The sequence below is a fragment of the Mustela nivalis genome (assembly GCF_964662115.1).
Source record: "Mustela nivalis genome assembly, contig: HAP1_SCAFFOLD_632, whole genome shotgun sequence".
Classification (NCBI taxonomy): Eukaryota; Metazoa; Chordata; class Mammalia; order Carnivora; family Mustelidae; genus Mustela; species Mustela nivalis.
In genome coordinates this window covers 289,354-315,589 of record NW_028136030.1, presented here as the reverse complement: position 1 = coordinate 315,589, position 26,236 = coordinate 289,354, and the positions used below count along the sequence as shown (strand labels likewise).

Genomic DNA, 26,236 nt, shown 5'->3' with positions numbered 1-26,236 from the left:
CAGGGCAAACTGAGAAAGCCTGTGTAACATCTGTCACTTCTTGCATTGGGTCCTTCACAACAAAGGACAAAGAAGGATTTCAATAGCAATTCTCACCATTTTTTCATTTAATTGTCTTGGATTTTTCTATCATACAAATAAATTGTCTACAAATGTTTTTCCTGCTTTTCTGACATTGGTACCTATTATTTCTATTTCATGATACATTGATTTGAACAAATGAAGTTACCAATAGAGCTGATATGAGAGGAGCTCGTAGGCAGAGTCTGAAACTTCTGAGTTCTGGGACCTGAGTTCAAGTCCCGGCTCTGAGCCTATGTTGGTCAGGTAACCATCCAGGGCTCCTAGTTCCTCCATGCAAAGGGGAAGTGACGGTGCTTTCTTTATTGTCCTGGGACGTAGATGCAGCATCTGGTGTGTGGGAGGGGTAAGTAAATGGCAACAATCCCTATAATCTTCATGGCGATTGCAGTACACCTTCCTTTTAACAACCTCTAAGATTCCACGCTAAGGATGAGGGACATTGGGGGTTCTGTGTGAGCCCAACCATTCCTCCTCCTTGCCTCCAGATTTCAAGCTAGTTGAGAACTAGACACAGATCCCAAAGGATATTAACATCCAATATTCATTTAATTGCTGTTATGGTTATTTGCAGAATGCTGTTTGCACCTGCTGCTAAGGCGCATTCCCTTCCTATCTGTCCTCTCCCTTGCAGTCTAGATCTTGAGATTTGCATGTTGAGGGAGTGGGCTTGGCCTGCCCCCTAACCCATGGAGCCTAAATAAGACTCAGAGCCAAGTCAAAGGGCACAGAATGAATAGTTACATTCAACATATTCCAATCATTTGGAAACAGAAATGAAAGAATGTCAGATCCTGACTATTTTCTCATGGAGAAGAAAGAAAGGGGAATGTGAAGGAAGCAACCAACCAAACAAGAAGTTATTCCCTAATTCTTCCTCACTGAGACCAGGAGAATCGGGGACATCCCCATATTATGGACCAGGGCAGGATTGTGAAAGGAAAAAAAAATGGTTTTCTTTTTATTGGCTCTTTAAAATATTCATCTTTTTATTCATTAAGATGTGGGTTCCCAAAACAATGAATTCAAAAAATTCAATTCACCTGGTACCCCAACCATAAAATTCAATTCAGTACGTCTGTACTGAATATTTACTATATGTAGGGCATCTTGTCAGAGTTCATTGTATTGCTTATTCACCATGGATAAAACATTGTGACAAAGTCCAATTTAAACTGGAAAAGATGGTATTATGCCAAGGTAACCATCACAAGACTTCTCAGAGCTTTGAATATTCTACAGTGCTGTATGGAGTTCCAGTACCTCTAAAGCAACACAAACCCATTATAGCCCATCCTGCCATCTGCTTATATTTGACCATTCACTGGATGGTCAGGCTGTGCCTCAGGATAGAATATAATGTGAGTGTGGCCAAGGTTAAAAGGCAGATAAGTGCATCTAGGGAAGAAACCAGTGCATGATCTGAAGTCACTAACAGACAACGCCTACACCAGGTTCAAGTGGTGCAGTGTTTACTTACAGCAAGAGGAGAGAGTGCACAGGACCCAGGCCCTGGCATGCATTGCTTTTCCCCACACCTCACACTGCCCCCCACCCCCACAGTGGATCCAAGGCACAGTTGATACAGGTGATGTGTTTGCATGAATCCCACCTTGTACCACAGTGGAAGGCCCCAGACCCCTCTTCTGTGGGGTCTGAAATACAGAAAGCTGGGGATGTGCCTGAGGGCCATTGATATAAGTGCTTAGGCAGAACAAAAGAGCACTCACTGAGTCTGAAATAGGAAAAGATACTCTCTCACAAGGGCAAGCCCCGCATAGGCTGCGAGAGCTTGTTATGTCAGAGAACGGACATGTTCTTATGCAGCCAAGCAAGAGTCAAAAGACTGCACGGGATCCCCCTTTCCAACAGAATACACCTGAAATTTTGAATGAAAAAATAAAAATAATAACAACTGAGGATTCTGACTCTGAAAAGTAAATAAAAGCAAGTAGATTGTGGAGAGGAGTCAAAACTTCAAGGAGGGACCACCAAGGTGAACTTCTGTCTCTCTCTCCCTCTAGCTTTGTTTTGAGGGTGATCTCTAGCCATGTTGCAGTGTGGTCCTTTGATGTCAATAGAAATTATTTCTTTCTGGTCAGAGGAACCAGAGACATATCCTGAGGTCTGGTGAGTGGAGGAAGCCAGAAGGAGCAACTCTTCTAATTTTGTATTTAACCCTTCCCAAGTCCCAACATTACATCCAAGCCATACACATGCACAAGACAGACCCAAACCAATACAGTGAAGTCTTTGAGAACTAAGCTGGACTTGAACTGATACCCATAGAAAGTAAGAAAGAATTTGGGGTCTGAATCAAACTCAGTTGGTTGTCTGCTAAAACAAATTTCAGCCCTTCGTTAGTGTTATCATAGGACTGAGTATACAGGAGTATTCACAATGTCCAAAATTATAATCCAAAAATATAATCAAAATTACCCAGAATACAAAGACCCAGGAAAATGTGGCCAACTCTCAAGAGAAAAGACAAAGAAGAGATGCCAGCCCAAAGATGACCCAAAGACCCAAAGATTATCAGGCAAAGACTCTAAAGCAGCATTAATACTATGCTCCATGAGCTAAATAAAAATATGCTTGAAATGGGGGCACCTATGTGCCTCAATTGGTTGAGTATGTGACTCTTGATTTTCCTCAGGTCATGATGATCATAGGAATGAGCCCTGTGTTGGGCTCCATGATCATCATGGAGTCTGCTTGTCCCTTTCCCTCGGTTCCTCTCCTGACTTGTGCTCTCTCTCTCAAACAAGTAAATAAATAAAATATTTTAAAAATATACTTGAAATAGGGCGGACGGCGGCGGCGCGCACTGGCGTAGACACTCTCGGGCCATGGTGGTGGTGGCACCCGCGCAGAGCCGGGCCGCTGGGGCCCCCAAAGTGCTGCTTCTGTCCAGCAAGCCCGCTGCTGCCGCCGCCGCCGGAGTCCCCGCCGGCCGGGCTCTGCCACTCATGGTGCCGGGCCCGCGAGGGGCCAGCCCCGAGGCGGCAAGCGGGGGGCCGCCTCAGACACGCAAGCGACAGCGCCTCACGCACCTGAGCCCCGAGGAGAAGGCGCTGCGGAGGAAACTGAAAAACAGAATAGCAGCCCAGACTGCCAGAGACCGAAAGAAAGCTCGAATGAGTGAGCTGGAACAGCAAGTGGTAGATTTGGAGGAAGAGAACCAAAAACTTTTGTTAGAAAATCAACTTTTGCGAGAGAAAACTCATGGCCTTGTAGTTGAGAACCAGGAGTTAAGACAGCGCTTGGGGATGGATGCCCTGGTTACTGAAGAGGAGGTGGAGACCCAGACCAAGGGGAATGGAGCGAGGCCAGTGGCCGGGTCTGCTGAGTCCGCAGCACTCAGACTACGTGCACCTCTGCAGCAGGTGCAGGCCCAGTCGTCACCCCTCCCGAACATCTCCCCATGGATTCTGACAGCGTTGACTCTTCAGACTCTGAGTCTGATATCCTGTGGGGCATTCTGTTCAACTTGGATCCAGTCATGCTCTTCAGATGTCCTTCCCCAGAGTCTCCCAGCCTGGAGCAGCATCCAGAAGCCCATCCCGAAGGACCCAGTTCCTTACCAGCCTCCCCTTCTCCGTCACTGGGGACGTCATCAGCCAAGCTGGAAGCCATTAATGAACTGATTCGTTTTGATCACGTATACACCAAGCCCCTAGTCTTAAAGATACCCTCTGAGACAGAGAGCCAAGCTAATGTGGTAGTGAAAATTGAGGAAGCACCTTTCAGCCCCTCAGAGAAAGATCACCCTGAATTCACTGTCTCAGTGAAGGAAGAACTTGTAGAAGATGACTTCATTCCAGAGCTGGGCACCTCAGATCTACTTTCATCCAGCCACTGCCTGAAGCCATCTTCCTGTCTACTGGATGCTTACAGTGACTGTGGATATGAGGGCCCCCCTTCTCCCTTGAGCGACATGTCCTCTCTGCTTGGTGTAGACCATTCTTGGGAGGACACTTTTGCTAATGAACTCTTTCCTCAGCTGATTAGTGTCTAAGGAATGATCCAGGGCTGTTACCCTTTTCTTTTGACCATTATAACTGCCTGGAAGATAGCAAAGAAGCCTGTGCTTCATTTTAAAAAGCCAAAGTAGAGGGTGTACAGTGCTAGGGAATTCCCTTAAAGTATTTGTCTGTTAAACTGTAGAGGTCACCCCAAGTATTGTCTTTGTCATCCAGCAGTCCAAGGTACTCAGATATATTACTACAATCCAGAATTACAGTTTTTGAGGTTGTACCCTTAAGGGCAATAGTCTGCCCTAAAATTCTTATGTAAGGGTCATCAGACAAGCATCTTAGACATGAAATTTATGAGTGGCCCTTTAACATTTCTTTTACTCCTTCTTGGCATCCCAGGCTTGCCTCCAACTTTAAGTCCTTTAGTTTGCTTCTGCAAGCAGAGAACCTACCTGAGGGGGCTCCTTTCCCTCATGTACAGTTCACGTAAAGATCAAGAATCTTGTGTAAAACTATGGAAATTTACTATGTAAATGCTTGATGGAATCTTTCCCTGCTAGTGTAATTTTTGGAAGGTGCTTTCTCCATTTATTTAAAACTACCTGTGCAATTAAAAAGTGCAATGCAAAAAAAATATATATATATATATATATATATATATATATATATATATATATTGAAATAAGTGAAAATATAGGAGTTTGGATTAGACAAATAGAAACTGTAAAAAAGAAGGAAGTGGAAAATTTAAAAATACAATATATAAAATAAAAAATTCAGTGGGGGATCCAATAGCAGAATAGAGATAATGGAGGGAAGCCCATGATATCCAACGTGAAGACAAAAAAGAGTGAAAATAAATGACAGTTTATTTGAAATAAAACCAAACGTGTCAACATGCATTTCATCAAGTCCAAGAAAGAGAAGAGACTGATGAGAACAGAAAATTACTTGAAGAGATTATGGCCTCAATTTCCCTAATTTGGTGAGAGACATAAATTTAGAGCTTTAAGAAGCTCAGTGATCTCTGAACAAGACAAAGTCTTTAAGAAATACCTGCACACATCATAATCAGATGGCTAAGTACCAATGGAAAAAAAATCTTGAAAGCAGCTAGAGAAAAATAACACATTATGTACAGGGAACAATAATTTGAATACTAGCGGGTTTCTCTTCAAACACCGTGGAGACCAAAGAGACCAAAGAAATAGCATCTTCAAAGTGCTTGAAGGAAAAGGATTGTCAGCTCAGAATTCTGAATGCAGCAGAAATATCCTTCAACAATCAAAGCAAAAAAAAAAAAAAAAAAAGACATTTTCAGGTAAAGAAAAACTGCAAAAATCCATCAGCAGCAGACTGGCTGTAACAGAAATGCTACAGGAAGTTATTCCAGCTCTTCTGGAAAGGAAACCAGAGAGAAACCTGGGTCTTTGGGAATGAAGGAAGAGCCTCAAAAATGGCAAATATCTGAACAACTATAAAAGGCCATTTTCTCTTCTTGCGTTCTTTAAAATATGTGTCTTTTGAAAGCAAAATTTGGGATTATCTTTGTAGTTTACAATGTTTGCAAATGTAATACCTATGACATGGTAAGACAAGGATCAGTGTGGGGAGAAGAGAGCTTACCAAGTTTCTAATCTAAGTTTCAATATTGACTCTAAGTAGACTTTGAAAGGTAGATGTATATATTTCAATATGTAGGCAACCACTTAGGAACAAAATATAACCCCCCAAAATCAAACAAATTAAAATGGAAGATTAAAACTTTTCTTAAATAATGCTCCAAAGGCAGGAAAATATCAAGAGAGGAATCAAAACAAGAATAGACAAAGAAAATACAAATTACAAGATTGTAGGCCTAAACCCAATCACATTAATAATCACAGTAAATATTAATGGTCTAAACTCTCCAATTAAAAAATATAGATTAATAGAATAGATTAAAAAACAAGTTTGTACTATATCCTACCTGCATGGCACATATTTTATTATTTTTTTTTAATTTTAAAAGATTTTATTTATTTATTTGAAAGAGAGAGGATGAGAGAGAGCTCCGGGGGGTGAGGGTCAGAGGGAAAAGCAGACTCTCCACTGAGTGGGGAGCCCAATGAGGGACTCAATCCTGAGACTCCAAGATCATGAGCTGAGTCAAAGGCAGTCCCTTAACCAACTGAGCCACGGAGGCACCTGACACATATTTTAAATAGAAAGTCACAAATAGGTTGAAAATAAAAGTTGTACCATGCAAAGAGTAGGCATTAGAAGGGAAGAGGGGCTACTTCAGTGTCAAGTAAAACAGACTTCAAAACAAAGAGTGTTACCAGAGATAAGGATGGTCATTCCATAGGCATAAAAGGGAGAGTTCTTTAGAAAGACATAACAATTATAAATGAGTATGCAACTAATAACACAGCCTCATGATTCGTGAAGCAAACTTGGACAAACTGACAGAGGGAAGTAGACAATTCCAAAATCATCCTCAGCAATTGATAGAACAACTGGACCAAAAAAATCAGTAATGACATAAAATACCTGAAGAACACTACTAACCTTGATCTTACTAACATTTTTAGTCTACTATATCCAACAACTGTAAAATAAACATTCTTTCCAAATGCTCAGCATATATTCACCATAAAACAAGTTCCAATAGATTTAAGAGAATTGAAATAATACAAAGTATATTCCCTGAGTTCAGCCTGATTAAATTGAAAATCAGTAACAATGCGATATCTAGGAAAACTAATATCTGGGAATTAAGCAACACACTTCTCGATAATTCAGAGGTTAGAGTGCAGCATAAGTGTCCCAGAGAAGGTGCCAAGTATGCAGTGTTTGCCTAATTTAATTGAACACAGAAGTGATTTGTTTTTGTTTTTTGTTTTTAAGATTTCACTTATGTATTTGGTAGAGAGGGAGAGCATACAAGCAGGGGGACCGCAAACAGAGGGAGAAGCAGGCTCCCCGATGAGCAAGGGGCCCAACTCGGGACTTGATCCTAGATATCTGGGATCATGACCCAAGCTGAAGGCAGATATCCAGCTGAGTCACCCAGGTGCCCCAAAAGTGATTTTTTTAGTGGAGTACTTCATAAGACTAGTGCTTAATGAGGCATGTTTTGGAAAGCTTACCTAGAATTGGCCCCTGAAACCATGATGTATTTTCTTTTAGGAAAGGAGTGATATTTCCATCTGCACCTGCAGAGAATGTTCTATCTGTCATAAATGTTAAGCAAATTCGTACTGATGGGAGACTGCCCCTGTAGCATGTCATCCATGTCCATCGACAACTGTTTACTTTTTGTTGGTGCTTTTCCTAGGCTGAGATTCTTCAACAGGGACACAGTTGGCTTGTATCCCAGAAAAAGCAATTCATCAAGTAATTGCCAAGTGAGGGAGCTATCGCTGGAGTGATGGGCACAGCGGAACCTGCTATAACAAAGCAGAGTCTGACCCTATGGAGGAGGGTGGAGTTCTTCCCGTGGTCCCACAAAAGAATGATTGTATTTCAGATCTATTAGAGGAGGTCTTTCCCTTTTTTGTTTTCTTAAAAAAAAAAAAAAAAAAGAAAATTCCTTTGAGCTGCTCACCCTGGGGAGAGCAGCTTGTTCTTGTTTAAGGGTAATTGCAGATAAAATCCATTATGACTTGCCGAGGAAATGAAGTTTAGATTGGAAATGGTTTGCTGTAGATGGGCCATGGAGGAGGATGGGGTGTGATGTGGAGTGTTGAGAGGGGTCTGGGCTGGAGGGGAGGTTGGGAGAAGGGCTCCAGCTTTCTTTGGCCAAAGAAGCTATAGGCTCTAAAGATCCTCCCCACACCCCAATCCATCCCCTCTGTCCCCTGGGTTTCCTCAAGAGTATCTCCGGATGAGCTAGCAGTGACCATGCCCTGGGGGGGTGCAGCCCCCCTCCCCATCCTGGCCACTGCCGTGGTGACAGCTGCTTTGTGTGCACAGATGTGCTATGTTCTGAACTCAGCCTGCACAGAGATTTCTGAAAATGAAAAGGTGGGATGTTCAGGTACAGATCAAGAGCTCTGGCATGTTATTTCCATGCCAGGGCTTGTTGATGAAGATCCCCTTGGCCCAGAAAATAGCCCCTACAGCTCATAGGTTGCTGACTACTACAGTATTTCTGCTCAAAGAGACCCCAGCTTACAAAAGAGGACTAAGGCAGTTTTCCTCTCCTAGTATCTTCTCTGTTCAGCGCCTAGGGACTGGAGCCATGACACATCAGAATCAGTGGGTCAGTTTTTCAAAAACAGGTTTCTGGGCGTACTCATGGAGAGACTGGTCCGGCATGCTGCGATGAGCCTGGGAATCGGGAGGTTTGGCAAGTGCCGCTGGTGGGCCCTGTCTGTAGTCAGGTTGAAGGAGCCCTATTCCTTAGTCTCTTCTTTTGGGAGCATCTCATCACCAAGTCCTGATGGGTGAGCACCAGACCCCTTCTAGCTCCTGATCCACCTCTCCCGGTGTTGATGGCTGTTCTGCCAACAAGCAGGTGTCTCTGTGTCTGTGGCCCCTGTAGGCTCTCACCATGCACTTGGCCCCAGCACGCTGGGCTTTGCAGTGCTGGGTACTCAGTGAGTTGCTGGGAGAACTCATTGACCATTATGTGGTTGGAATATATCTCCCAAGGGTCTGAGGTTAAGACTGTATAGTATATACTTTACCATCTTTCATTTTAATGTTTAAAATGGATACAAATGGGATGCCTGGGTGGCTCAGTGGGTTAAGCCTCTGCCTTCGGCTCAGGTCATGATCTCAGGGTCCTGGGATCGAGCCCCGCATCGGGCTCTCTGCCCAGCAGGGAGCCTGCTTCCCCCCTCTCTCTCTCTCTGCCTGCCTCTCTGCCTACTTGTGATCTCTGTCTGTCAAATAAATAAATAAACAAAATATTTTTAAAAAATAAAAATAAAATGGATACGAACTTGGCATTCATCTACATAGTAAACTTCCATTAAAAAACCTGCCATCCTCCCCAGTCCAATCTTAAATCACGTGATGTTCTTTGTGCGGTGTTCATCTCGTTGGATTGGTTGTCTGTCACAAAGTGTCATGTTTCCAGGGCATACACACCCCAGCGTGAGATGTAAGTGTGAGAAAGGTTCACTTGTCTTAGAGAAGCTCTCGGCTGAAGAATGGAAAATGACCGAGCATAGGCTCCTTCCAGAACTAAGGAGATCCACTCCAGCCCTAAAAACTGGGCCCAGAGTTAAGCAGCAGAGGGACTGTATGGAAGAAAGGATGGGACAGAGATCAGGGACCTCCAGAAGCTCATCTGAGACTTCCACTGACTCTCCTAGCTGGTCCGTTGAAAATAAAAGTAGAGAGAGGTGTTTTGCACGATCCCCTGATGAGGGAACTAGTTTTCCTTCTGGTAGTTGATGGTTAATTGATGGTCCAAGCTGACCATTCTCAATGTGGCTGGGCAAATGCAAGGACTAGCATCAGCGAGCCACTGGCTGCAGGTTATGAGAAGCTTTAGGGCAATGCACATTTTTTCCCCCTGTTTTGAATCGTTCTGTGCTTTTTCAGCAAGAGGATGTCATCTGGCTTTGAACTGAGTCCAATCTTTCAGCCACTCTGCTTTGTCCTTTAAGCAAGTTGCTCTCCATTCCCTCCGGATGGAAAATTTATTACAGTGTCTTGGATGGCCCTCCTTTTAATTGCCAACTTATTCCCCCTTAAACATCTTGTGCTTTATGACCCAGGCCTCTGCTGGTGCTGGGTCGCGGCCTGCGGAGAAAGGTCGGAGCTGAGGTCTCTCCTCTAATTATGACAACCCACCCACGGAGCAGCCAAAGCCCGTGAAATAAACAGCTCCCGCTGCCCTTTTGTCGTTTATCTTTACTGCTTGAGGAAAATTCACGGAGCAGAGCTGCCGCGCTCGTTTGTCCTCAGGGTCTCGCAGCTGCGTCCGTGAGCATTTGGCCACTGTGCACGCAGATGAGATCCTTCGCGTTCGCTGTTCAACGCAGGAGAAAAGTGAGATGATATACAAAGAACCATATCCGAGGGATCTAAACTCACAGAGATGTATTTTCTGTCTTCCATTTTTAGCAGGCTGCCCTCAACTCTGTGAGCAGCCTCCATAATTCATTTGCTCATTCAATTCCTCCTAATATGTGGTCCCAAAATAGATTCAGTGTCCTTGCCTTGAGGATGGCGTGGTTCACCAGCAGGATCCAGGGCAGCATCTCTGTGCACTGGAGAATTATTAATGCGAAGAGAGGCCCGTAGACACACCCTACCAGAAAAAAAAGAAGCAGAGAGGGATTTTTGGACTCTGAAAGATTAAAATCTCGGTTAGTTACAGGACACCAGCAGCTGATGGGTAAAGCTCGAATCTATGGGAGCCACTGATAAAAACAATGATAAAACAGAGCATTGTCATGCTGTTATGGAACAAGAAAATCATGTAACAAATTGATGATTTTTTTTTTTTTAATTTCTGAGAAACACGGAAAATTCATATGTCCCCATTTCTCAGAACTCAAGAATGAAATAAAGAATTTCATTTTCCTTAAGGTCTTCATGGTCTGTTTGGCAAAGTGAGTAGCTGGGATTGTTTTTTTCTGGGTTCCAGAACCAAACACCAGCCACAGGGGATTAAATCTAGGGTTTTTGCTGCCGGAGGCTCCGTCCTTGGTCCTGATCGAGCCCAGATAATTCTGAGCTGCTGTGTAAGAAACACAAAGGATTCTGGTGAGATCCTGGGCAGGGCCACTGTGGCTCCTGGATGCCGGCCCTGACTCAGTCTTTCACTTGTGTTAACTTGGAAAAAATCCCGTAACATCTCTTCAGGCTTGAAGACTCCCATCTGCACTGGGTAGGGAGGGAGAGAGGGTTAAGTGGGGTGACCCATGATAAAGAATGCAGGGAACATCCATCCACACAATATCACCCTGTGACTTTGCAGGGACTTACTATTTCTTCCATGTTGGGACATTTTCCTCTGAAGATTCAGGGTGTCTATATAACATTTGAGTTCCCTTTCCTTTTTACAAGTGACATCTTTCTTTTTTTTTTAATTTTTTATTTTTTATAAACATATATTTTTATCCCCAGGGGTACAGGTCTGTGAATCACCAGGTTTACACACTTCACAGCACTCACCAAAGCACATACCCTCCCCAGTGTCCATAATCCCACCCCCTTCTCCCAAACCCCCTCCCCCCAGCAACCCTCAGTTTGTTTTGTGAGATTAAGAGACAAGTGACATCTTTCTATGATGATTTGACAGCATTTTGTTGGTGGTTTAAAAAACAATTCCTAGAAGAGGGACACCTGGGTGGCTCAGTCGGTTAAGCGTCTGCCTTTGGCTGAGGTCATGATTCCAGGGTCTTGAGATCAAGCTCTGCATCAGGCTCCTTGCTCAGCAGGGAACCTGCTTCTCCCTTACCCTCTGCCTATTGCTCCCCCTGCTTGTGCTCAATCTGTCTGACGAATAAATAAATAAAATATTTTTTAAAATTCCTAGAGGAAGTAAGATGTGAGGGACAGGGAAAGAGGAGTCAGAAAGAATAAAGATGCATCTGGCTCAAGGTGGTGGGGAGGAAGGATGCAGAGTCCTATTTCCTGGCTTTGTATTCTGGTTCTGCCACTTCTTGGGTATGTGACTTGGACAAGATATTGGGCTAAGTTTCCTCATCTGTAAGATGTGATTCTAATGGTACCTGCCTCACAGAGCTTAGTGAGAAGTAGGTAGACAGTGTATAGGGAGCCCTCAGCAGGATGCTTGGCTTACAGCAAGCTCTCCAGAAATGTACACTGTTCACTGCTACATCTACCTGTGCCCTCAACAAAAATTTGTTTGAATTCATAAATGAATTCATAAGTGAATTCATAAAGTAGTAATAAAAAACCAAAATGGAGGGGCACCTGGGTGGCTCAGTCAGTTAGACATCTGCCTTTGGTTCAGGTCACGATCCCAGGGTCTTTGGATCGAGGCCCACGTCAGGCTCCCTTTTATTCTCCCTCTTCCTGTGCTGCTCCCCCTACTTATGCCCTCTTGCTCTCTCTGTCAAATAAATAAATAGAGAAAACAAAACAAAAACAAAATGAAGGCAATTAAAGAATGAAACCCTTCCAAATGTCTTCTCTGAATACCACGAATGTAAATTTGCAGGACAGTCCACAAGCATGGGTCTGGTCCCAAGCATCTTCTTGAGCCTTCTGTGCTTCTCCCTCCACCCACACTGCTTCAACCCCACCAGATGCACAAGCAGTTCTCCAAATGCTCTGTGGTATTCCATGCATCAAGATTTTAGCCTAAAACACTGCCTTCCCTTTAAATACTGAGGGAATCCTAATTCCTTGAGGCTTTATTCAAACACAGCCTCATTAGTAAATATTTCCCAAATCATCCTGAGTCAGACTTAATCGAGTTTTGAAAATAGGCTAGCAGAATGTCATTGTGGTTGTTATTGGTGTTTGTTTTACCAGCTGGGACATGTCCCGTTGACTCTTTGCCCCTCAACAGTTCCATGGGTCCAGTTTTGGGGAACCACGAGTTCCATACATGCATCAAACTCTCCCTAGAACCAGGAGGGGCACTTCTATCTTTTCCTAAGCTTGGTTCCTTCCTGGTGGTGATGTCAGCCATTGGTGGAATAGATGGGTATTTGTTGTCTTATGAATGAAGGGGTTGGACTAGTTGTTTGAGGCTCCTCCAGCTTTAAACTCCCATTATTCCTGGGGCTAGATGACCCTTACAAATTATTCATGGACATTTGTCATAATTCCACCCCAAATTTCTAGCTCTCAAAGATGCCATAACAAACAACAAAAATTCCTGCCTTCCTCCCCAACACAAACAAATGTACAACTTGTCCCTTAAGTAGATTTTTAAAAAAGATTTTATTTATTCATTTCAGAGAGAGATATATATATATAGAGAGAGAATGTGTGAGCAGGAGGAAGGGCAGATGGAGAGGGAGAAAGTCTCAAGCAGACTCCATACTGAGCTTGGAGCCTGACATAAGGCTCCATCTCACGACCCTGAGGTCACGACCTGAGCTGAAATCAAGAGTCAAACCCTTAGCCGACTGAGCCACCCGAGTGCCCCTGCCAAGTAGATTCTCGATTGCTCCTTAGAAATGCCTGGCCTGGGGCACCCACAACAATGTCTCAGGTTTATAAAAATTCTTTGGGACACTGGGTATGTGCTCATGTCTCATATGTTCAATATGATCATGAGACTGAAACAAAGCAACTTATCCCAAAGAGAGGCTGTGAAAGACAGCAGGTAAGGGACAGACATGTGAGCTCTGTGACATCTGTAGGGGTATGTATTTAGTTGCAGTGGATGCCAACTGTCACCCTTTGCTTGAGGAAAAATGTATTCCATTCCCTGGTAAAGTTCTCTACCTTCACTCACCATAAACAACATGTGGAGGAATTTTCAGTCTATAATGTTCCTTTGTAGAGATAGAGCAGGTGACTACGGCTAAGTCCTTGTTCACCCTGCAATTCTTTGCAGGATAAAATGGCATTTTATTACACTGTGATAGCGGTTTTGATTACACAGGGCACTGAAAAGGAGAAATGGTGATTGAGCCACAGACTGAAATTCAATCTCATGATTTTAGAGGTTCCATTATGCCAGGCCAAGTGCTATTCTCAGGCTTTCTGCTTGATGTTCTGTAGCCATTGCCTCAGACTAATTATAATCCATCTGACTATCTAATTCTAACAGTCTAATTTTATCATTCTGTAATTAAGTTTCTTCTGGCAGCATGTATTTAGCCATAAAGGGAAATATTTCCTTTCCCATTTTCAAAATTGGTTAAGTGAGACGAGGAAAGGTAATTGTAGCCACTGAGTTCAACATTTCTTTTGAGCAATGGTTTTCCTTTTGACTTAAAGAGCTGATAGATTCATCCAAGAAAAAGCTTTCAGGTATAAAACGTTTGAAGCATTTTTCCTAGAAGAACAGTCGTAAAACACTTTAATCACTGCCTCGAGGCCAAAGGCCTAAAGGGAGAATGAACAAAGTTTCCTCAGCAAATATGTCCCATAGTTGATAATCTTGTGTATCTGAGAGGCAGGGGCTGTTTGTTGTTTATATACTATCCAATGTCCTCTGACTATATCGGCTGTGGAAGATGCCTAGCTGAAGAACTACATTTCCCAGTCTTCCGTGCAGAGAAAGATGTCATGTGACAAAGACTGGCCAATGAGATGTAAGCAGAATGGGTGGGAGGACTTCTGCAAAAGATTATCCTAAGAAAGGTGGTCTCAGCTAGAGGTGTTTCCTGAGCACTGCTTCCTTCTTTCTTCCTAGAAAGAGAATTTGGTTCCTGGAGCTGAAACAACCTTCAGTGATCAGAGGGAAAGGCGGAGAGAACTGTGGAGGACTTGGCCCTGACATCCTTAAACCAGTAAACCAACACCAGCACCGGCTCACCATGGACTTTTCATAATGATGGAAAAATAAAGCCCAGTGTGGTTGAAGCCATTCTGATTTTGCCATCTGATTACATTCATGCATTTATTTGTTAATTTGTCTCTCTTCACTGGAATGTAAAGCCACAAGGACACTGACTTCGTTCATCCCTGTATATTATGCCCGGAATGTCACAGGCACTTGATAAGAACTTGCTGACCATTGAATGAAGGTGGCCAATTCACTTACTGATACAATCTGTGAGCTAGTAAGAACTAAATTTGTCACTGGGTCTTCTCCCAAAGCACATTCCACTCTCAGAGGGTACTAAAAAGCCAGCTTTCCAAAAGGAGATTTAAAACTCTTCATTTAGGGGTGCCTGGGTGGCTCAGTCAGTTAAGCATTTGCCTTTGGCTCAGGTCATGATCCCAAGGTCCTGGGTTGGAATCCCAGGGTCAGGCTCTCCGTTCAGTGGGGAGCCTGCTTCTCTCTTTCCCTCTGCCTGCCCCGCCCCACTCTTGCATGCTCACACACTCTCTGTCAAATAAGTAAACAAAATCTTAAAAACAAAACAAAACAAAACAAAACACCTCCTCATTTAAACCATGAAATCTTTAGGATATTTCTACATGGGTGTAAGTTTTTGGTAGTTACTAAAGACCTTTTATTAACATAGTTCCCAAATCATGGAGTAAAGGGGGAATTTTAGATATTCCCCCCAGAAAAATCCACCTGCCTGTGTCTAAGCCTGAATCCAGTGTTAAGCCAGGTAAAGCATTCCTGACCATGGGAGGGACCAACTTTGGGATCCCAGAAGCCAGTCTAATGTTCTGCAACGTGAGCCTTTGGGGATTTTACAGCTGGGGAGGGATGTCACAGTTGCTTTGGAACAACTGGCCCAGGGCGAGGCAGAAGCCCAGGGAGCCTTCTCTCACTCTTGCCTAAAATGAAGGGAGCTGGGCTGAGGGTTGGGCTTGGCATGTCTGCTCAGCCAACACCTCAAGGGGCTTCCCCTCTTGAGAAACCATTGATTTGGAACCCCCCACGCTCTTTCCATGTAAAGTTTCTTGGTAGTGTGTATGGTGTTATTTACTTAGTGAATGCATTCTCCTGGCTTATTTCGGTTTGTATGTAGTCTAAACTGGATGAACACGGTCCCTTTCTACTCAAATTATTCCCCCCTTCACTACAGCTGCATCTAAATCATACTGTACGTTAAAAAAAGAGTAAAAATTCCAAGGTCAGAGCAGGGCTCTCCTAGTCCTATGAAAAATCTTGTCGTCCTCTAGAGACTAAGTGGTCTGCATTGCATGACCCTTTTTTTTTTTTTTTTTGAAGAGGTTTCCCTGTTGTTTGTCAGCAGATGTCTGATGAGCTGTGACTAGCATTGGCCACTCCAAGTCTGGACAGGAGGAATAGGGGGGACAGGCCTCTCCACTGTGTGGCAGTGTTTGGCCAGAACCCCGGAAAAGCCCATTAAATATTTATTTAGGTCAAATCACTGAATCATCAACTTATCCTTACACACACAAAAAATGGAGCTGGAATAGATTTTAATAAAACAATGAGGAACTTTCTATTTCTTCTTCTTATTATTTCCTGGGCAATCAACTCAAATTTATGCTACACTGGAGGTTGTGTCATGAAAGCTGGTCAGGGAAAAAAAGAATAGTGAGCATTTATACACGAGTTAGCATTTATGAATTTAAAAGCGTTTTCACATGCATTATCCTTACCTCTTCACTTAACTCCTTTGTATCTCAATTTACTCAACTGCGCATTGGGGATAATAATACTCTCCCCACAGAATTGCTCTGAGATGTTGTATGTAAAGCTCCTAGCCCAGGGTCTGGCACACAGGAGGCCCTTAAAAAGTGGAGGTTAGTGTTTTCTCAATATATCCTCCCCTTTTCAGTGTCTGCACACTGTTTCTCTACATTCTCTCCAATACCCCGACCAAGGTCTCCCCAGCACCCTCTGAGGAAGGATGTCTGTCAGCTCAGGGTGCTGAGCTGATGTCCTTCTTGCTCTGCACCTCCCGTGCGGGGCTTCTCTCCATCGTGCTCATCTGATGTCCTCCACAGACACCCTCATTCACTGAAGGTCTGGTGGATGGCTCACAACTTTCATCTCCTCCCTGTCCTTGCCGAGCTCCTGTGACTTCAGCCCCCAAGGGCAGGGCCCACCAACACTTCTCATGTCCTTCCACTTATGCCTCCTAGCCCCCGACCCTTCGGCCATGACCCGAATGTTCCATTTCCTGGGATGGAGCACAACACCTCGAATTCAAAGCTGTCACTTTGAATTTAACAACTGCTTGAAAGTAGATTTGGGATTCTTTTCTTTAATGATTCCACTTTGTTGGAGTGTGGGGTGGCAGACATCTGTCTCCCTGCCTGTGTGTAGGCCACGGGCTTCCAGGACAGTGCCAGAAGCACAGAGAGCCACAGCTCCCCAATCACAGTGGGTCCAATGTGGACTATTGTATCTGTTTTCCTTAGAGGGAGTTTCAAGGTCTCCCACCCCAAAATGGGAGGCCAGTTCTCCTAAGCCTCCACTCCTCAGGGGGCCAAGGGGGTCTAACAGCCCTTACCCCACAAACTCAGGGGTTTAGATGTCACCTCTATGCTTATTTACACCTGGGGCCAGGTGCCAGGTGCTGCCACACAAGGAAGTAGCAGCCACCTCAGAAGAGTCCCTCATCCCCTGTTCCTTATAGAATGGCAGCCCCAGCTACCCAGCCCCCACCGGGCACTCGATGATGATGTCATCCCATCCTGGGACCAACTGCATGTGACATGGCCCTGTCTGAGCACGTCTGGTCCTCCACCCTCTCTCAGCTGCTCCGCAGGTCGCTGCACCCAAGAGACCATCACCTGCCACGTTGTCTGGCTTGCAGCATGTGCCCCTCCCCGGGTTTGGGGCCATCCCTTCCAGCACAGCTGCTTTACTGTATCCTCCGGCCCGACTTCACGGTCACGGCTCTCGTGTCCATGGCTGCTTCTGGAAATGTCTTCTCTCCCACCCTCTTCACCTCCACCCCTTCCTCGCGCACCAGTTTAAACAGCGCTGACCGCATGGAACTCTCCCGAAGTCAGCTGGGGCTCACAGCTTGTAGAACCTACCTGTGGACTGTCCTTTGTCCGCACTGCCTATGCCTCTGGCTTCCCGGAGCTCAGGGGAGGAACCCTTTGACCGCATCTCATTCATCACGCAGACGCGGAGCACCTCTCTGTGCCAGGCTCCGACACCGTCGCTAGGGGGCGTCGGTGAGCACAACGGACTGAGGTTCCTGCCCCCGCAGCGGCTAGTCTAGGAAACCTGGCGGTCAGCCTTTCCACCTGCAGGAGGTAATGTGGAGTGTTTTAGAAGGTGATCGGTGGCCTGGAAAGAAAGAAAAATTAGAGTAAAGGAGATGAGAGTGCCCTAAGGCAGTGCCTGGTTTCCAGTACAAATTTGTTTTTATTTCCATTTTAATTGGTGTTTTCTTTTGGTTTTGGGTGTTTTGTTTGTTTTTTGTTTTGTTTTGTTTTAATTAGAAAAATGGCGCTTGTTCCTTAGGCAGACATCACTCATTGCAGACCCAGGAGCCTCTGCACTCCCTCCCAGGGCCCCAGGAGAACCTGCTCTGTGAGAGTCTATCAAAGGAGTAGTGTGGGTCCAGGAGGTTTTCTCGAGACAGGGGATCCGGGGTGGAGTGGAAAGTCCCTGCAGGCTCCTGTGGCTCAGTGGGCTGCCTGTCCTGTGAAAGCCTGAACAGGTAAACTGTGGCTCAGCAGTCAGGGAGCCACCAAAGGGACACCTGCCTGCTCTTTTATATCTGAAGGGACTTTCTGTGTTTTGATGACACCTGGCAGTCCTTTCTCACCTTGAGTCGATCTGAACAGAGAGCCTGGAGCTTTCCTCTTACAATCATCAGCACCTGTGGCGTTGACTTCTCTGAAGAGAGACATGTGGATCTTCACAAGGATATCAGGTGCCAGTTATACTCAGTGTCACCGTGGGGCACACCGGATTTGCATGGACTAGCAACCAGACGGCTCCTTCTGTACTGCATAACTTGTAAGTGCATCTCAGAGATCCCCAAGTGTTGGTGGACATCCTCCATGCCTTGGTAGGCGCACTATTCCCGAGTCTGTTTCCCAGGCCCTCGCCAACTTGTGGTACCCGTGGGATCACACCAAGAGTAATGATGAGACTGTCACTGTACTAGCCCCAGCACGGTCCCCTCCTAAGGTTTTAACCACTCCTTCGAGCGCATCCCTGAGGATACCTCAATTGACATAATGAATAGGCCTTTATCATCCTTCATCCCAGGGTTGTTCTCTGCTGTCCTCAAAGCCTCACCACTGATGCTTCCTTGGGGTCCTCACTCTTGTATTCTGATCATCCAGCTTTGGAGGTGCTGGGGCAGTCTGCATTCCCTGGGCCTCATGGGGCAGCAGACATCCCCTCCTTCCTTACTGCTGGGACAGGCCTCTCCAGAATGGTCCCTGGAAGCCACTGCTTCAGTGTCGCTCTGTAGTCACTTTCCCCAGGGCTCAGACCCAAGTCACTGGGCACCGGACCCTGGTATCCCTTTTCCCCACCCTGGTCTTGCTCAAGGACCCATGCCCCAAATCTCCCCTCATTCAAGCAGAACATCCCCTTAGTGATGCTTTCTGGAGGCTCTTGCTCATAGCTCATCACACAGGTCTGGGGAAGTGTCTAGAACCAGAACACGGCTCTCATTCTGTATGTGTGTGCATGCGTGTGCACCCGCATGTGTGTGTATGTGTGTACACGTGTATGTGCTATACACCAGTGTTCCTTGTTTGGTAAACTGTCAGAGTGCCTTTCTGTGGATCAGTCCCACCCAATAATTTATAATCATTTTCACAATTAACAGAAAGTAATAATCTCCAATAAGAATTTGGCTCTTGATGCTGAAGCCGGGTCACGGATGCCTCCCTGGCTAGGCTTCTCTGGGAGGCTGTTTAACATGGGTTCTAGAACTTGGAGTCCTGGGACTTTTTTATTTTTTTGCTTTTTCTTTTTTACTTTTTACCTCTTCACCTTAATCCCTATTATGGGCTGAATTGTATCTGCCCCCCTCCATATATCATACCTCAGAATGTGACTGTATTTGGACATAAGTTGGTTATTAAAAAGGTAATTAAGTAGAAATTAGGTCATCTTGGGAGAGGGGGGCTCTCATCCAATCTAACTGGCATCCTTGGAAGAGGAGAAATTTAGACATAGATGCATCCACAGGAAGGGAAAGTGACATCCACAAACCAACAAGAGATGCCTCAGGAGGAACCAAGCCTGTTGACCCTTAACTGTAGACTTCCTGCTTCCAGAAGGTTGAGAAGGTCCATTTCCAGTGTTTAAGCCACCTAGTCTGTTGGTACTTGTGATGCAATCCTAAGCAAGCTTATACAGTCCCTTTAAAATCTTTTGTCTGAATTCTAATCAATGAAAAAATAATTATTTTTAATCTTAAAAAAAACAAAAGTTCTATAGGTATCTTGAGAAAAGACATAGACTCCTTTGCTCAAAATTAAGTGATTTATTCTTAATTGCTTCTGACTTCAAACCTTTAGATGCCTTCATGTCTCTCCTTATTGAGTATTAATCCCGTTGTCTATTTGCTCTTCTACTCTTATCAAGACAAGCCCCATGTCTGATCTTGCTTTTGTTCAAAAGAAGTAGATAAGCTCCACTTTGCAGAAGAGGAAGCTGAAGGCAGGGGATTTGGGTGCTCCTCCTGTCTCACCTGTCAGAGAGGAACTCTAGCTAGAATATATTCTAAGCTTTTCACCAGACCCTGACTGCTGCTGCCCTCAGCAGCCATCTGAATGTGAGAAGTGGACAGTCAAGATCCCAGGCATTGAGCACATAGCAAAGCTGGGCCTTGTGCCTGGCATAGAATATTGCCATTAAGATTGGCTTTACTTTTGACCACATACTCTTATGGATGATTCTACCCACCACACTTTTGTTCAGATGAAACAACAAATTTCCAGGGTTTTGTTTTGTTTTGTTTTTTTAATACCATGGGGAAATCAGTGCAGTGTAATCATAAGATAATTAAACTGTGATTCAGATCTAGGTTCAGATTCTGACTGTCATGTTCTTATTGTGGGACCACAGACAAGTCCTTTATTTCCCTGGCCCTTGTTTTTTTTTTATCTGGCAAATGAGAGTGTTGGATTCGATAATTTTTAAAAAGTTCTTCCAGCTCTCTAATGCCAGAATTCTAAGAATTTTGATAGGAAATGCTTGTGGGTTCTTAGCTTCTCTAGCCTCTGCTTCTTCTCACTTGTCATGCAGTTAAAGCGAGTTTTACTTTCTACTGTCAGCCATCTCTCAGTTATCCACGGGGAAGAAGGGACACTTGGTGTTCACAAGAGCTTCTCTAGCCTGAGGCCAAGGTGCTAATTCCTAGGGCAGGAAGGGGCCTCTGGGCTTCAGTGCTGCCCATTCTGACCAGTGAGGTGGCAGGGAGATTGGCTGGGCCTCAGCAGTCCTGGGCCTCCTTCGAGGGCTCCTGGCTCTGAGCATCTGCGTTCCTTGAGCCGAGCATTATGGGTATAGCTAGTGGGCAACCGACATCCTGGGGCCTAATGGATGAAAATGGCGCGATCCATTAGACTGAAACCCCCCACACCTGGAGCTTACTGTTGTTTCCCTTCTGGCATTTCTGTTACTGCTGCTCATTTGGGATCCCAGGGTCCTTGGGGGAAGGACTGTGGCTCACATTCATGCTCTGTATCCCTAAGGGCTCAGTTAGTGCCGCTGAATGAGGAAGTTGCCGCAGCATTCAAATACCCTCCAAGGAAGAGCGCCTACTGTGACTGTTCAGTGCTATTCTAAACTGGACTCCTCACCAGCTGACGGATCTCATGTTTAGGAGGGGAAATAAATGACACTTAATTACCGTGTCCTTTTCCAGGTGGCTGGGATTACATGACCCTGAAGAAAGCCAACATGTAATGAGCTTCAGAAGGACCTCCTCGCTACCTAAAGTAGGCCAAAATGTAAACAGCAATAGGCCTGAAAGGGGTGGCCTCCATTCAGAGGTGGTGTGAAGGCCACTGCAAGGTGCAGGTGAGCTCAACTCCCCTGCCCGGGGCTGCTGATTATCCCGGAAGGTGCTGAGTGTGACGGGGGTTTTCATGAGTTGGCGGTTTCTATGGCAGAGCCCATTGGGGCGGCTGTGCTGCCCAGCTGGGGCTCAGGCTACGTCTTCACAGACACCACAACTTGAAAAGTTGCCTGGCCTGTCTGTTTAATCAAATAACCAGGTTTTAAGGGCTGAATAACTGGTTGTTTCACTAATCAGAAAATCAATGGTCTTTAACTATAGAAATGGGCTTTATCCCTTAGCTGCCAGTTTGAAGAGGATTTATTCCTTCTTTGTTCCTTGGCCCTTTTTGGCATCTCAAGCTTAAACATCAGTCTAGCTTCTGCATGGGGTGTCCATTGATTAAGCATCTGCCCTGGGCTCAGGTCATGATCCCAGCATCCCTGAGCCCTGCATCAGAGTTCCTGCTCAGCAAGGAGTATGCTCTCCCCTCCCCCTGCTCTGATGCTCTCACTCTCTCTGTCTTTCTCTCATTCACTCCCTCTCAAATAAATAAAATAAAATGGAAAAATCTAGCCTCTGCTTGAGAGAGGGGCTGCATCCTTATTCCAGACATAAGCCTAAAGCCCCGTGGGCCGGTGGAGCCGCCCTGCTGAGACCAGGCATGGGGCTCCAGAGAGCAGAGAGCATTTTCAGAGAGAAGGGAGAATGAGCAGAAGGGCATGAGGTTGTGTGTGGGTAGTGTGTGTGTGTGTGTGGAATGGGTTAGAGCACAAATTTGTGTGGGCTCAAGATGTATTCAAGCTCAAGAAGGGTTTAGATGAATTTCCAGATCACTAGCTAGAGGGGGGACGTGAAGTATGCTGATAGCATCCATCCTTCTAGGCTAGAGCTTGAATTCCCACTTCTCTCCAACCAGTCCCATTTCCAGAATATGGTACCATTGTCCTCTCTACCTCACTTCCTTTGGACAGACTTTCCTGAACATGATCCAGCTCTGCATCAGGACCCCATCACCTCCAACCTAGATCTCCGAAGCCCTGTCCAATCTTGCTCCCTCAAACAGAGAATCTCACTTCCTGCCCAGAGTCTGACTGTAGTTTTGTTGTGCCCTATTTGGGGCTTGATTTATGGTGGTAAACATCTGCTCCCTTCGTGCCTCCCAAGATGCATCTCCTTCCTGCGTCCCCCAGCTCAGCTCCATGTACCTCACTCCAGACAAGCCCTCAGCCTCGGGGTGAAGAATGGGTTCGCATCAGAGGGCAGGGGCCATGCCTGTGTTGGTCACTTGAAACCCAGTATCTGTCAAAAAGCAACATCTGCACACATTTGTTGAATAAAGGGATACTATTTGCCTTATGGGAGCTATTTCTGAAAGTCGTGAACAGAATACTCAACTGGATTACTCTTGGTGTAACTCAGAAAATTATGTATGTAACCCAGCTCCCTCACTACACAAGTAAGGTAGTTTTCCGCTACTGCCAGCATTTACCAAACACTGTTTTCTTATTTTTTTTTAAGATTTTATTTATTTATTTGACAGACAGAAATCACAAGTAGGCAGAGAGGCAGGCAGAGAGAGAGGAGGTAGCAGGCTCCCCGCTGAGCAGAAAGCCCCATGCAGGGCTTGATCCCAGGACTCTGGGATCATGACCTGAGCTGAAGGCAGAGGCTTTAAACCACTGACATACCCAGGTGCCCCACCTGGGTTTCTTTCTGTGGTTTCCTCTGCTCAGAGAGTTGGCTCCTCTTAGCATGCCATTCTCCTTAGCTTGGCAGCAAGACCCTCCAAAGCCTGCCTCTCTTCCTTTCTCAGTACTTGGCTACACAACCATTCACCCAGTTAGCCTGCCCTTCTACCTATCTCTGAGCATGCAAGCTCATTCCTACTTCTGCATTTCTGTTCATCCTCCCAGTCACTTCCCATGAGCCAACTCTTACCCATAATGCCAATGTGCTGTCCACTGGTAACTTTGTCTATGGATCCTCCTTGAGCATTCAACTCACAGTATCTCTGTCCATTCATGAACATATGAGACTGACAACCTCTGCCATTCATGAGATGCTGCAGTTTTATGACATCATGGATGATTAACCCCCATGTGTGGAACTCCTGTCCATATAGATTAGACTGTAAGTCCTCACGCTGCTTCATCCTGACCCGCCCCCCAAATATGCCTATAGGGGTGCAAATTTTGCTTCCAAAAAGCTGGTTGAATGAATGAAGGGCCAAGACTTCTTCTCCTTCTCTGGACACACTGACCAAGGCCTCCAAGGGCTGCTAGAAGGGAGAAGTAGAGAGATGTCCTCTGCCTGCATGTCTTGGGAGCAATGCAAGGTGGTGGCATGCCAGGGACTATCCCACGCTGAGGAGGGTGAAGGCAGCTCACAGGCAATCTGGGACAGCTCCCTCTGAGTGCCTAAGCAGGCGACACAGGCTGGGGACATGCTTGGATGCCTGAGGAAGAGACTAGTGCCCCCAAGAACAGGCTCTGGAACCCAGTCATTTGGAATGCATGCTGTAGATGTGGCAGCCACTGGGGCTCTTTTCCATAAGAATCAGTGAGTCATAGTTTAGAGTATTGTGTTAAATGCAGATTTGTCCTTCAACTCCAAAAACACGATCTGTTGCTTTTGTATCAAACCAGCTGGCTTCACAGTATCTAAGGACAGCATATTTTCCAGGAATGAGTCTTTAAATCTCTTTTGGCAAATGACCTTAACTGGCATTTCTCCATCAGATGTGCCTTATCATGCACAGCAAAATTGATTTTCCCCTAAGAAGTTGGTGTATAAGTAACTGTCATGTAGTGACAGTACATGTGATGTGTCATGATACACCTTGTCATTGTCATTAGTGTGTTCACTCTCTTGGTTACTAAAAATTGATAAGGCTCAGGCTCAGTCTTGAAATATTTCTAGTAGATCACGGACTTTTTCTTCTCCCTGAGATTGTAACAAAGATCTAGTTGTCCTCCGGTATCCAGTCTCCTCCTTTTACATGGTAACAGAACTCTTGATTTTTAGCTGCACACAATACTTCTTGGAATACCTAACACATTTCTAGCCCCCTTTGGACATAGGTGTGCTCATGTGACTAAATTCTAGCAATCAGTTCTATGCAACTGATGAATCACTGAATTCTACCTCTGAAACTAATAATACAGTTTACTCACTAATAATAAAGTTAATTAAATTGAATTTGAATAAATTTTAAAAATAAAATTTAATTTAAATTTCAATAGGCAATGTGGCTACCATATGGATAGCACAGTTCTCACCAAAATGTTGTCTATTCTTCTCTCCTCCCCTTATCCTCATGGGGAGATCTAGAAAACTCCTGCACATTATGGATGACGAATTTAAATATCATTGTCTCACTATAGCTTTCTGTCCTCTCATCCTCACCCCATGAGAATTAATTACTCCCTCAGCTGTGTTCCTCTAGCACTGTATGCATGACTATATCTATCACACAGCACAAGACTTTCTTCCTTCCTCCCTGGCATCTTATTTTTCCAACATTCTAACTGCACAGTACTAATTGCATTTCTCTAGGTGAGCCATGCCCTCTTGCCTCGAGGCTTTTGCATACACCGTTGCCTCTGCCAAAAGCACTCTTCCTTACCCATCTCCCCTGGCCAAGTAGTGCCTTAAGATTTCAACTTATCAAAGCTTATTTCAGGAAGATTTCTCTTATGCCATCCCATGTCCAAAGACTAAATTAGGGGCTCTCCTTTCTGAGTACTCCCATAGTTTTTTATGTCTATACATTATACTTCTCTCTATCTTACTTGTGTGTGTAGCCTGTTTCCCTCTCTGTACTTCAAATATTTTTGAAGACTTCAAATCTTTTTGAAGACAAGGATCTATTGTTATTCAAACAACTATTACAGTTCCTGGCACAGAGTAATACAGACTGACTATGACCAAAATACTCTCCTTGGTTTGCAGTGGGGAGAGGTGGGAATAGGTCAGGGCTGCTGTCCGTGGTCCTGACATAGTGCTGCTGGAAATTGCACCATGTCCAAACCCTGGGGCAAAGCAGAAACCAAGTTACAAGGTATCTTATGGGGAAAGGAGAGAGGCTATAAGGTATAAATAATAGGAGAATGACAAAAATGGAGGGAGAGAAAGAGAGAGAGATGCACTCCTACGGAAAAAAGAAATTGCTGTCATATCCAAATCATTTGGTGTTAACTGAAAGAAACCACAACCCAAAATTTACTAGTGAACCCCTGGAGGAGAGTAAGGATTGTATGTGCAAGTGTCAACTTGAACAAACACATCCACACAGACTGGCAATGCCAGCTAGGCAGAAATAGAAAGACTGAAGTGAGATTCTCAGCTGTACTTAAGTGCTGATAGTTTGTCTATGTTTTGACTTTCTCCTTAAAATATCTCTTCTTCACACTGATCAAAACAATTTAGAATTTATATCTCTTATGCTTCAAAATTTTGTAGTTTATTTTCTGTGGGTGTTTTACTTTTTGTTTTGAGGGTTTTGTTTTTGTTGTTGTTGTTGTTGTCAATTTTATTATGTCATTGATAATTCATTGATAATTCAAGAAGAATCAAATTCTCGTACTCTCAGAAGTTTTTCTTCTTTTTTCTCAACCTTTCTTAAATTCACAACACTTTCTCTCTACTCCTTCCCCTATCACTCTTAGCTGATGGCCTCACTTCTTATTTCACTGAGTTGAAAACAATAAAAAAAAA

The 26,236-nt window shown here is 44.7% G+C and overlaps 2 protein-coding genes and 1 long non-coding RNA gene across 3 annotated transcripts in view; 1 reads left to right on the top strand and 2 right to left on the bottom strand.

Annotated features, from left to right (window-relative positions):
• Window positions 1–26,236, bottom strand: part of LOC309857350 (ligand of Numb protein X 2-like) — a gene marked incomplete at its 5' end in the record, with an annotated part of 436,750 nt that overhangs the window by 130,554 nt on the left and 279,960 nt on the right. The window lies entirely within an intron of this gene.
• LOC309857346 overlaps window positions 1–26,236 on the bottom strand; it is a 325,444-nt gene that overhangs the window by 68,608 nt on the left and 230,600 nt on the right. The gene's annotated exons all lie outside the window — the stretch shown is intronic.
• LOC309857347 (uncharacterized protein) lies at window positions 2,902–4,675 on the top strand. The gene is given in 2 exon segments (XM_082750070.1): window positions 2,902–3,455; window positions 3,458–4,675. Coding segments are annotated over 2 exon segments (1,167 nt in total). The 5' UTR covers window positions 2,902–2,930; the 3' UTR covers window positions 4,100–4,675.